Source organism: Vairimorpha necatrix, chromosome 4 (genome assembly GCF_036630325.1).
Source record: "Vairimorpha necatrix chromosome 4, complete sequence".
NCBI lineage: Eukaryota > Fungi > Microsporidia > Nosematidae > Vairimorpha > Vairimorpha necatrix.
Window position 1 is genome coordinate 1,142,727 of NC_088819.1, and position 12,742 is coordinate 1,155,468.

At 30.0% G+C, this 12,742-nt stretch overlaps 5 protein-coding genes across 6 annotated transcripts; 4 read left to right on the top strand and 1 right to left on the bottom strand.

The window, feature by feature from the left end:
* Positions 1–5,209: 5,209 nt before the first annotated feature.
* Positions 5,210–6,102, top strand: VNE69_04169 (DDE-TNP-IS1595 domain-containing protein; the record flags this gene model as incomplete). Of its 2 annotated transcripts, XM_065473420.1 has the most annotated exons (4): positions 5,210–5,220; positions 5,284–5,651; positions 5,693–5,803; positions 5,942–6,102. In XM_065473420.1, the coding sequence occupies 4 exons, from the start codon at positions 5,210–5,212 to the stop codon at positions 6,100–6,102; spliced, it is 651 nt and encodes a 216-aa protein (XP_065329491.1). The 2 variants fall into 2 exon arrangements, with proteins under 2 accessions (XP_065329491.1, XP_065329492.1); XM_065473419.1 differs by lacking the exon at positions 5,942–6,102 and having other exon boundaries at positions 5,693–5,829.
* Positions 6,103–8,450: 2,348 nt separating this feature from the next.
* Positions 8,451–9,047, bottom strand: VNE69_04170 (6-phosphogluconolactonase (6PGL); the record flags this gene model as incomplete). Its single annotated transcript, XM_065473421.1, has 1 exon — positions 8,451–9,047. The coding sequence occupies one exon, from the start codon at positions 9,045–9,047 to the stop codon at positions 8,451–8,453; it is 597 nt and encodes a 198-aa protein (XP_065329493.1).
* Positions 9,048–9,280: 233 nt separating this feature from the next.
* VNE69_04171 (ribosomal protein eL22) lies at positions 9,281–9,604 on the top strand (the record flags this gene model as incomplete). Its single annotated transcript, XM_065473422.1, has 1 exon — positions 9,281–9,604. One exon carries the CDS (start codon positions 9,281–9,283, stop codon positions 9,602–9,604), a length of 324 nt encoding a protein of 107 aa, XP_065329494.1.
* A 105-nt stretch (positions 9,605–9,709) lies between these two features.
* VNE69_04172 (uncharacterized protein) lies at positions 9,710–10,525 on the top strand (the record flags this gene model as incomplete). The annotated part of the gene is made up of 1 exon (XM_065473423.1): positions 9,710–10,525. One exon carries the CDS (start codon positions 9,710–9,712, stop codon positions 10,523–10,525), a length of 816 nt encoding a protein of 271 aa, XP_065329495.1.
* A 1,323-nt stretch (positions 10,526–11,848) lies between these two features.
* Positions 11,849–12,652, top strand: VNE69_04173 (U3 small nucleolar ribonucleoprotein IMP4; the record flags this gene model as incomplete). Its single annotated transcript, XM_065473424.1, has 1 exon — positions 11,849–12,652. One exon carries the CDS (start codon positions 11,849–11,851, stop codon positions 12,650–12,652), a length of 804 nt encoding a protein of 267 aa, XP_065329496.1.
* Between the last annotated feature and the right edge of the window lie 90 nt (positions 12,653–12,742).

Sequence of the window (12,742 nt, forward strand, 5' to 3'; positions counted from 1 at the left end):
TGGGTATGAAGGAAAATACAATTAAAATATAAGAGAGAATGTGAAACGTCAGACGTTTAACAGAAAGAACAGAGGCTATGTGGAATTTATCGCTACTCCACGAACAGGAGATAATTTTGGTAAAATATAATGGAAATGGGAGATCCAAAATGCAATGTTCTTGCAGACATCAATTTAATTCGAAATATGCGATAGACCAGTATTGAATAAAAGACATAATATTAATGTTAAAAGACGATGAAAAACTGGTTCAAAGAAGAATGTGTATCAGAAAGGATAATTAATGTCAACGCAAAATCATTTTTTTGCAAAGAATTTCAAAGATCATTAAAGTATATAAGACGTATCATAAAGTAAGTGTTAAAAGTCATGGTAGTAATGGAAGAATAGAATGATTAATTAGACTTGTGCGAGAAACTATACTTAACCTAATTACGATATCTTTAAAGAGAAATTAAGCGCAATCGATGTATATCCTAGAACGTACCACAGTGGAATAAAATGTAACTGAAATGAACCAAGGAGTGAAATTTCTAGCTACGGAAAATTAAGAATCTAAAATGAGAAAGATGGTGAGTATTCAAGGAAGTTTAAGTAACATTTAGGAAAATTTAAGCTGAGTTATAAGGTTTTTGTAGTGTGAGAAAAATTTAGCAAGATGAATGAAAGATAAAAAAAAAGATACGTAAATGAGGAAGTAAATATAGAAAAATGCGTAATCGTTTGTATTTAATAAGGTACTATAATGTTACGAAAAAAGAAGAGACTATGTGATATAAAGGACTGTGTAAGGCGTAAGAAAGATTTAATGTAAATGTTAAGGAGAGTATCCATCTTGAGGAGGGGATGTAGGATTTATTTTATAGCAAAAAATTGTTAGCATTATATAACTGAAAAATTTGCATATATAAAAAATCGAATTAATCATTATTTTATAGTTTATTAGAAAATTATTTTTTATAAAAATTTTGTGTACAATTAATGTATATATTTATCTGATATTTATAATTTCAACAGAGCTTAGTAAGTAAGTGCTAGAGCTGAATTTTTTTTGATTGGATTTCTAGGGTTCATAAAAAAATTCCGTACTTATGGCCAAAATATATAAATTGTATTTATTTATCATAATGAGGGTAAAAATTATCAAAATATATAACATCCCCCCTCCAAGACGGTTAGTCTCACTTTATCCTTAACCCAAGCAGACTTTTTAGATCATAGTGCCTTTTCTTTACATATCTTCCATTTACTAACTTAACTATATAAGAATCATTGCCACATCTCTCTATAACTTTCCCACTCTCTAAAAACCTACCTTTCGAATATTTATCCGCACCTTTCAAGTTTTCCTTCTTAGCTACTCTCACGTACTCACCTACTTTAAATTTTTCCCTTTTCCCCCTGTTAAACAGTTTTCCATATTTCCCTTGTGGGCTATTTTCAATCATTACATGTCCAGTTTTATCCTCTGTCGCTTCTATTGGTGTACATTTTAGTGCCGTGTGGTAACTCATATTATATTTTTCAATGCTTCCCATGACCTTCTCTGCAAATGTACCTTCTTTAGTCTTCAGAATGCTCTCTCGCAGCGTACCTATAACCCTCTCGACTCTGCCATTACTCCTGTGTGATTCGACACTTACTTTCCTATGTTTAATTTCTAGTCTGTTACACAACTCTCTAAACCCCTCATTGATAAATTCTCGCCCATTATCCGTTATAATCTCTTCGGGCTTTTTTCCTTGTTCACACAACTTACTTAAAAATTCTGTCACATTCTTTCCAGTCTTGTTCTCCATTACCGTGCCCCATACTCTTCGAGTGTAATAATCTATCGCAACCAATACGTATTTACCTGCGTCTCTAAAATCAATGAGATCCAAAGCAACCTTTTCTAAATAACGTGTAGTATCTACAAACTCACATCCACCGAGTCTTTTTCTATTATATATTTGACATTGTACACACTTTCGAATTGTCTCATTTATGTCTTTCTTTATTCCGGGCCAATAAAATCTTTCCCGCATCGCGTAATATACACTTGTCATACATCTATGTCCAACTTTTTCGTGGTATTCCTGCATCAAACTTTCCCTTGACTCTTCTGGTGGTATCTCGACTTTCCGTCCTGAATCAAATCTCCAATATTTTTTCCCTTCTGCGTCATCGACGTGCGCTTTCCATTTGCCCTCTATCTGCTTGGCGGTCCTTTCTCTGATTTTCTTTTTCCTTTCATCGTCTTCCATATGTATCCTGCTTAACGCGTCAGCCACCACCATTTCTTCTGGTTTCTTATATTCTATGGTGAAGTCAAATTCCTGGATCTTTTCAATCCATCTATTTATTCTATTGTTATTAAAACACGGTTTATTTCTAATCTCAACCAAGGCTTTATGGTCCGTCTCGATTTTAAACTTCCTACCGCGCAACTCGTATTCAAATCTTTTTATCCCCCAAAATACCGCGTACATTTCTTTCTCCGATATAGTATATCTGGTCTCTGTAGGTGTTAACTTTTTTGAACTCCATTGGATTGCTACCCATTCATCTTTATCGTTCTTCTGAAGTAACACGGCTCCTATCCCTACATTGCTCGCGTCCGTTCTCAATATAAATTCCTTCCTATAATCAGGCAATCTAAGTTTCCCCATCGCTCTCAAAACTTCTTTCAGCTCTAAAAACTCTCTATTCATTTCAACCGTCCATTCCCACTTCTTATCTTTACCTCTCAAGCTATCTGTCAGATGAATAGTTAATCCCGCGTAATTCTTTATAAAGTTCCTAAACCATCCTGTCATTCCTAGGAATCTTCGTGTTTCACTTACACTTGTCGGCTGCGGGAATTCTAACGCCTCGTTCTTCTTTATTTCATTCGCTTCAATATCTGTACCATTCAATGTGACTCCTAAGAGCTTAACTAACTGTTGGCTAAACTGTATCTTCTCAATATTCAATCTCATTTTATGTCTTTTTAATCTTTCCAATGCTTCCATAACTAGCTTGTCATGCCTTTTTTTAGTTCTAGCGTGTATAACGATGTCGTCCATATATACCTCCACTCCTTCTCCTTGTAAATCTTCAAATATTTGGTTCATTATTCGTTGTAATATCTGCGGGGAATTTTTATATCCCATTACCATACTGTTCCATTCATATACCTTTCTGTTAAATTCAAAGGCCGTTTTGTGCTTATCCTCTTCTTCAATCTCTACGTGGTAAAAGCCTTCCTTCAGATCTATAACGGTAAACCATTTAGACCCCTGTGTGGCTCTAACGATGTCCCTAATATTTGACAACTCATACGGATCTTTTTCAACTAAGTCATTTAAACTCATTAGATTACTTACAAGCCTTACTCCTCCGTTAGGTTTTACTATAGCTCTAATTGGGTTCCTCCACTCGGATGTTGACCTTCTTATAATCTTTCTTTCTTCCAAACTTTTTATATATTTTTCAGTTTTTTCCATCAACGCCTGTGGGATAGTTTGTCCTCTTTTAACTACTTTTTTCCCTGGTGGCGTCTCAATTTTACATTTCTCTATCTTACAGTGTACGATCTCTTCCTGCTGCAAGTCAAAAATTTCTCTAAACTTCGCTTTTATATCTTCAATGACAAGGCCCTCTTCTATTCTATCCTCTCTCATTCCTCTCCTTTTTGAATTTTGTTTACGTTTTGCTTCTCCGCATTTCCTATATTCTTGTGCGCTAAGTTCTGTGGTTGTAGATCCACTCTCTTCATGAACCCTTAAATACTTGTTAAAATGTTTATTTTTATTATCTTCTTCTTTCCTCTTCCTTACGAAGCAATCTCTTGCCATGTGCCCAAATCTACCACAGTAAAAACAATCTCTACTTCTTACTCTCGTAGTTTCTTCCCTTATTTTTCCTAATGCTCCTCTATTTACCAGCTCCTCTCGAACTGTTCCTCTAACCGACTCTGCAATTATTTCCATCATCTTACTTTTGTCTTCTTCTTCATTCTTTTTTAATTCGTCCTTTCTAACCTCCTTTTCCATTTCTTCAATAATTAAGGACCAACTATCTTTTTTTTAATTCTTTCTACCATAAAGTTCTTTACTTCTTCCGAACCCATTTCATAAATTCTTGCCTTCCATAGAGACTCATCTACTCCATCCAACTCTAGCTTATAAACTATTCTTTTAATTTCTTGTAACATTATTCTGGCCTCTTGACCACAGCCATCACTTGTTGACTCTCGATTTGGTATCGCCCCCATGTAATTATTTATCATAATGGGGGTAAAAATTATCAAAATATATAACATAAATATTAAATTGTATAAATTTTTTTAATAAGCTTTGACCCTAGTAATGCCATATTATGATTTAAACATATGCTTAAATATTTTAAATTTATGCCAACCTAATCTCATCATCGTTACCATAAATGAATTTAACCATTTATAAAATACAATACATATGTTATTATTTTATCTATGTATTAAATTAAAAGATAACATATCTAATATAAATACTAAAATTATAATTTATTACGCTGAACACATTATAACTAATTCCAAGAAAGTTATCAATAGACGTTTTTATATAACCGTTTATATCTTTATTTATGTGTTTAGGCTGGTCTATAATTTTTCAACTAATGTCCTTTGACAAATAATTTTATGCAAATGGCCTAAAAATATAATCTGTGACGTAAAAATCATGCCATTTTTTCTTAGTAGCCCATACTTTATATCACAATATATATTTTATTTTTGATATATTCAATGGAATAAGTTCTTGAAATTATATATTGTGATTTTTTAAATTTTAGATTTCTTAAATCGTAATAATTATGACACTTTTTCAGAATGTAATTTTTTAAAAAAATTTTAAACTGGCGTGCTGCATAGGGATGCAGCATTTCAGAAGGAATAATTTAGAAAAACATATGTTTTGCCACCTGTCTCTGGCAGGCCTTTTGCGCTTTGGAAGTAACCTGTTTATTTGGTTGCTCCTTGTATGGCATTGTGTGGTTAAAAATAAAGTATTTAAAAATAAGCAGTAGGATGAAATATTTGGAAATTGTAATGTACATCCGATAAGAAATAGAGATGATCATTTGGTCATAATATCACATTTTATATGCCTATAAAACACAGAATTTAGCATTGTGAAATTTTTATATACGTTAAATGTGGACTGTTCCACATTAAAATAAATAATATACAATATTTTTGCATGGAGCTATGGCAGTCTGGTGGCCAAAAATCCCTTAAAAGGAATTTTTAAAAAAATCACCCCAAAAATGAAAAGCCAAGAGGAAAAACTTTTTGAAATTTTTAAAATATATTGAAAAAACAAGCAAATCATGTATAAAATGTGGTCCTATAAGTAAAAAATATTATGAAAATGTTATTTTTCGATGTACTTGGTCTAAATGTAGAAGTAAATGGTCTTTATTAAAAAACACTCCATTCTACAATAACAAGCTTGGAATTAATACTATGTTATTAATTATTAAATCATGGTCTGTTAATGTAAAGTATAAAGCTATTGCGGAATTTCTTGGAATTAGCATTAAAAGTGTAAGAAAAATCATTTCTTTAACAGTAAATTCCATCGAAAATTCTGTTTACGTTGAAACAGGTATAATAGGAGGACCTGGGATTGTTGTGGAAATAGATGAAAGTAAGTTTGGTAAATTAAAATACCATAGAGGCCATGGGTAGAAGGAGTTTGGATTTTCGGAATGGTAGAAAGAACACCTCAAAGGAAAATTGTGTTTGTTCCTGTTGATAATAGAAGAGCAACTACACTAGAAGAACTTTTAAAAAAAATATGTTCACCCAGAATCTATCATACATAGTGATTGCTTCTCTTCATATTCTAGCTTGTTCAATTTTCAACAACATAAGACGGTTAATCATTCAAAAGAATTTGTTAATAAAAATAAATATGCCATACTAATACTATCGAAGGTAATTGGAGCGCTGTTAAAAGTGAAACTTCCATAAGGCATAGAACAAAAAAATTAATAAAGAGTTCTTTGTTAAGATTTATGCTTAGAAGAAATTTTGAAGGGAATTTGTTTGATAAAATTATCGAAATGATTTTTAAGTTTTTATTTTTTTCATCTTAACTTTTCATTTTTGGCCACCAGATTGCCCTTTAACCATTTTTGCATTGTAAACTAGGATAATAAATGCGTTTTATAAAAATTAATAAAGAATTTCCATATCCTGTGCTTCCTCTGCGTTTAACATGTACAAAATAATATACGAACAATTAGAGCCAAGCTCAATATTTTTATACATTTTAAACATTTAATAGTTGTCTTTTTTGATGGACCAAAAGCGACTAACCCACATATTTTGTGTGTATCATGAAATATTTTTGATCTTTGTCAAGAAGCTACAAACATACTATAAGGTAAAATATATAAGAAGACAAAAAGCTTAAATATTATACATGAAGAAAGTTTAGCAATACGATTTGAACAAATGTTTTAAATTTTAACCTCTGAGGATATAATTCTAAAAAAATTTTGTTTCTTTTTTCTGTGCATCTAACTTAGGCGCAAAAAATATGAAAGTTTCGGGTTTAGAATATTGCACCACTGTATTAAAACTAAAATGAGGATTTGAGGTTTTAAAACGGTACTTTATAGCAACTAAAATGTAGAATGCCTTAAATTTACATAAATTTTAGATTTGATAATTTGGCGAATGATTTTGAAGCTTTATGTATATGTAAAATTTTATATTACGTTTTGTAAATATTTTCTTAAAATATTATAAAAAATAATATATTCGGGCTTCGACTAATAAGTCGATTAATATTAAATTTGATTAGAGCGTAATATCTGCCTGTAAATATTAATATGTAGCGAGTTTTGTTTTTCTGTATTTTAAAGCGTTAAAAAACTTTTTTATATATTGATATATTAAATATGTTTATACAAGTGGAGCATTTATTTCTTTGCAGTTGATAGATAATTAAATTATGAGCCTAATTATCGTTTTGGCGAAACGGCCTGAGCCAAGAACTCTTTATTTTTTTATGTATTGATTATGGGCACAGACCGTAAAGTGAAAAATTGTTTTTTACGAACCAAATCCCCAAGTGTCAAAATTTTAAAGATTTTTAAATTTCATTTGAATATACATTTCTTGAGCTATGAACTTTTTTGTTTTTTTAATGTTTTTTTTCCAAAAATATTTAACCCTTATAGTAAGTCTGGAGCCGCTTGAAAGTAGGTCAAAAATCTTCCCTGACCCACACGAGGTAATATGTTGGCTAGTGGATTTTAATTTACTAAAACAACCATGGAATGTACGAATTATCCTGGTATAATGGTATTAAGTTGGGATGATTCATACATAGGCTGCCATCGGTTTCGGTGCAGGGAAGGACGGGATATGGAACATCAATGATAGTTTTTGATAAAACTTTATTTTAATGCCCCTAATACCTATACATTATTATTTGTATATTCTGTATTTATTCATTGGAAATCACTCTACACCAAACCTATACAAAAATTTCGCGTGTCAGCTCTCAGTGTCTTCAGAGCTAAAAAAAAAATATACGAAGCACTGAAAAAGTAAAACATCAAGCACCAAAAATTATAAGGGGTTGAAAAAGTGGCACAGCCCGATGAGGGTTATAGTAAAGGGGGAATTTGCCAAATTACCATCAGAAAGATATGACACAGTCAAAAATTGTACGTGGTTGGATATAGACGAGCGAACGTTAGAATTGAGAATAGAGATAGTACCTAGCGGTACTATCAAGATGATGACTCATTTTTTTAAAAAAAACATAAAAAGCGAAACGATTTGAATAACTGATGGGCATAAATATTATTCCGCAGCAGTAGAATCTATCAACGGGAATCATTGCGTTGAAGCCCATGATGACAGCTTTAATATCGATGCGTGAGAGAACACAAATTTATTAGAAAGTGCGAATTTAGATTTTTGGAGCAATAAATTGAGAAGAAGGTGCGCAATATATAAAAATATCAAGAGTTGCAGAAAATTTTTTAAGAAAATATGCTTTTATTATTATTCTCATTTTTTCGTTTCTCTCTGATGGGGTCCCTTAGAGAGACATTAGTCCGGGCTCGGACCGTTGCGTCATCTTTGCAACATTAAGTTTTAATACTTGCAATTATAATTTTTTTTTAAAAAAATACATGAAAAATTGTTCATAATGATAAGTATTATTAGACGGCGATACTCATTTTTTATCTTATGCTACTGAGTACTAGAGAAAAACTAATATGTATGATTATACAAGTATATATACGTATAAAGTCGCTACAAAAGAATTATAAATACCAAACGAGAAGCTTTTGATGCCTTTAGTAAACTATGTTTCTATTTAATATGAGAAAAAAAAAATTTGGGCCATGACTAGATCCAATATTGTTTTACCTGTAAATCTCATATATGAACAATAAATGTTTTTTAATGTATAATTTTATTATATATTAAATCTTTTATCAATAATACATGTATAATCAATTTTAAGCCTATCACATATCCTATCATGTGGTTTCACTATGTCTTTAACTTTATCTTTAGGAGGTATAACAAAGTAAAGATTACGAACTTTCGTATTTAAGAAATTAAGAGTTACGGTGATTCGATCTGGTGACACGACATTAGGATTAAAAACTTTAATCACGTCAGATTTATAATCCAAATCATCCAGATCTGGAAATAAAGAACAAATATGTCCATCGCCACCAATACCTAGGAGACATAGATCAATGGGCTCCAATAAATTAGTATAATGTGCCACAGGATCGTCAACTACAACATCAATTTTATTAATGTTATTAGTCTTCAAATGAGAGAGGAATGGTTTTGAGCCAATGTAGTTTGAATGAGTTATTTGACATCTCTCGTCAGCATAGAATATTTTCCATTTTGAGGAATCGAGAGTGGAAATTTTATTATTGTCCAGGATTGATAAGAGTGATCCTCCGGCTATCATTAAATTTAAAGGTTGTTTGTCACAATTTTGAAGAAGATTGAAAATTTCCAATTTAAAATCCTGCGTCAAACAATATTTCATTTTAGGGTAAGAAAAAACAAACTAATTTAGTTTTCAAAAAAACATAACTTGTTATGTTTTTTTATATATTTCAAGTAACAGACAAGGCATCAAATTAGGATAGTCGATATAAAAAAATTTTGTACATTAAAATATTTTTTGTTAAATATAATTAAGATTATTTTTTTTGATCCTATATTTCTTTTTTTTTTGTTTTATTTGTTGTAATTTTTGCTCGATTTTTTTACCCCCAAATGTCCAAAGATAATTCTCAAAAGAAAGAATACAGCATCGACTGCACTCACCCCGCCTCTGATAATTTACTGAGTCCTTCAGATTTACAAAGCCACTTAGAGGAAAAAATCAAAACTTACACTGGCAAGAAAGAGAAGTTATTAGAAGTATCAGTCAATGATACAACAGTAGTAGTGAAAGTTAATGAAGATATTATTAATAAACAAGGACTTAAGAATGTCATAAGAAGATTTTTACATGCCAAGAGATTATCTGCGTTTATAAAAGTTTATGGGGATAAAAAGAATGGATTTGAGTTCAGATACATGAATGTAGCAGAATAAAAATAAATTATTTATTTTAAATTATGTACACTTATTTTAAACAATTTATATGTTTATTTACAGATTAATACTTGTAATTATATTTGCAATATCCCCTTTGAAGCTATGCAGGGACTAAAAGCAGAATTTAATAATCAACAAGTTTTCTTAGAAATAAAACACAGAAAACTAGAAATAAAAAATGCAGAATTGAAAATTCCATTGACCGAAATAGTTTCTCTTAAAACAAAAAACGAAGAAGAATCATTTTTCTTAATGATTGTTACAAAGTTAACTGACAATCCAAAAATTATTCTTAAATTTGCAAATTACAATGTCAGAGATTTATGTAAGTCATTAATCCTGTCTTCTATAAACGATTCAGGAATTTATAAAGAAATTGACTACGACACTAGTAAATTCATTACTTCCTTGTCTGCGCCACTTCTTACTATCTTCAGTGATATGAACTGCACTGTTTCGCAGTTCTACAACCACTTTATGCAGAGTAATTTTTACGACGTGCGAAACAAACCAACATTCTTGGACAGACTTATAACTGAGAAACTAAGAGAAGACTTCTTAGATAATTCTAATAATCCTAGTCTTACTAGAATTAATAACTACTCATTATTAATGATTAATGAGGACACAGTGTCTAAACCACTTACTTATACGACGAAAGAAATTGCTTTTGAACCAATCTACGACGTACAACAAGACACTGTAGAAGAAGACGACACACTTGATTTGGAAATAGAAGACAGTGTCAGTGAAATAAAAATAGATAAAAAAGAACTCAAAAAAATAATAGAAATTAGTAAAAAAATATACAGAGGGGAAGAAATAGACTCAGAGTGTAAAGAATTTATAGATAAATATAGAGATAATAAATACTTAAAAAGATTAATAATAAAAATAGAAGAAATAAAAATATGTTGATAATTATAAAATATTTTAAGAAAACCAAAATAAAATTATTGTTTTATACGCACATATCAGGCTTAAATAAAAAAAATTTATTGTGTCATTTTTAATCATTAAATAAGATTTATTTAAATAAATTTAAATTTAGCATAAAAAAATATTTAAGAAAAAAAAATCCATATTCACAAAAAATAGAATACTAAAGATGCAGCATATGAATAATATGGCATTTCTTAAATTCAAAATCACATGGATTAAAAATGAACATGAACTTGTTTTGTAAATATTCTAAAATAAAAATGCTTTAATGCATCATGATACAGATTTTAAGACAAGAACTTTTTTGAACTCCTTAAGTGAAGGTTATAAAATTTCACAGCAAAATGTTTTTTGAAAAAGAAACAATCATAGAATACTTAAAGGCTTTAACTTATAAAGAAATATGTCAAATGAAACTATTTGTAATATGAACTTTGTAATTTCACTTTCAAAAGACATATGCTATTGTTTTACAATTAGAGGCATAAAGGAAGAAATATTAAAAATGATCATCTTTAGTGAGTCACAATCCACATAATAATATAACTTATAGTGATGAATTGCTGTGCACTTAAAAGGTCGACCATATAGTTATATAATGTGTGAATCTTATAAACACGGATGTATTTCTTCTTATAACTATATTTAAAAGAATATAAACATTTTTTGCTAAAAATAAAGAGAAAAGAAGAATTATTCAAAAGGTAAGATCGAAATATTGCACTTATTATCACAAGAATATGATGTGCCAAGAACAACGTGTTTGATGGGGGACATGTGTAGCAATATAAAATAACTTGTTAAGAAAATTGTGCTTAAGATAACAGCCATGCAATGGCAAGCTAATTGGGGGAATGTGTAATGAAAGAAACTACAATAAGAATAGTATTACCTTGTATCGCCCCTTAGTCCTGTTGCGACTTTGAAAATATCTATGAAGTTGAAAACATAATATTGAGGATACTAATAATTTAGGCCCGTACAATATATAGTAGAAAATCATTTATGATATTTAATTAAAAAATAAAGGAACAGCGGAAGTCTATGTTAAAATATTTGTTGTGGATCGACGATTCAAAGATAATTTTGGTAACAAAATTCCCCTTCACTTAAAATTATCTTTTACAGTATTCCATTATGAATTGTAATTTGAAATATAATATTCAAAAATATTATACTCTGCGGGGAGGTATCAAAAAAATAAAATTTTTGCTAGTTAAATGTTTTTTAGTTGCTTTACACTTGTGTGTTTGAATTAAATCCCATAACATTACTGTTTCACAAAATTTTTACCCCTAAATGCTTAACAGACTAAGAAAGAAAAAAGAATATTTACTAAAGAAAGAAAATGAATCAAGACAAAAAGAAATAGAAAATAAAAAATCAAGACTGAAATCACATCTCAATGATACAGAAAGGCTTAGTCATGATCTGAAAAAGGATGGTAAAGATTTACTTGACGAAATTATTTACGAAAACGACGAAGAAGAGACAATTCCATACCCTAAAATTTTAGTCACTACAAGTAAAAATCCAAGCAGCAAATTGCTCGAATTTACAAAACACATTTCATTGATTTTCAATGGAATCTTTCAAATGAGGGGTCAAAGTACCAAGGAAGAAATAAGTGATATGATGTTTAAATCTGGGTTTACTTCTTTAATAATGATTCATGAAAACAAAGGTACACCTTCGTCATTAATTATATCTAATTTCCCATATGGAAATACATTTAAATTTAGTATAAGTAATTACACTATATGCCGAACTATAAACTTGGGGGAATATTGTCATTTGGTGTGCGATAAACTAAATGAAAATTTAAAAGATTTATTTTCAAAAATGCTTCCGCGTTATCCAACTAGTAGAAGAATATTGGCTTTGAGTAATGTTAATGATAAAATAGGATTTAGACATTATCTTATAAACAAAGGGAAAAGAGTGGAATTGAAATTAGATTTGGGATGTGACCTTAGACTATACGAAATACGGAAAGGAACATTTGAACAAGATGGAGAATTTGAATGGATTTATAAACCATTTATTAATTCGGAGAAAAGTAATATTTATAATAAAACTGAAATAGAAACAGAAGAAAATTGAAATATTATCAAGTGATAAAAAACAAATTAATAACTAAAAATAAGAGAGATTTGGAAAAGACTAGATTATAGAAAAGAATAAAAGTCTAAT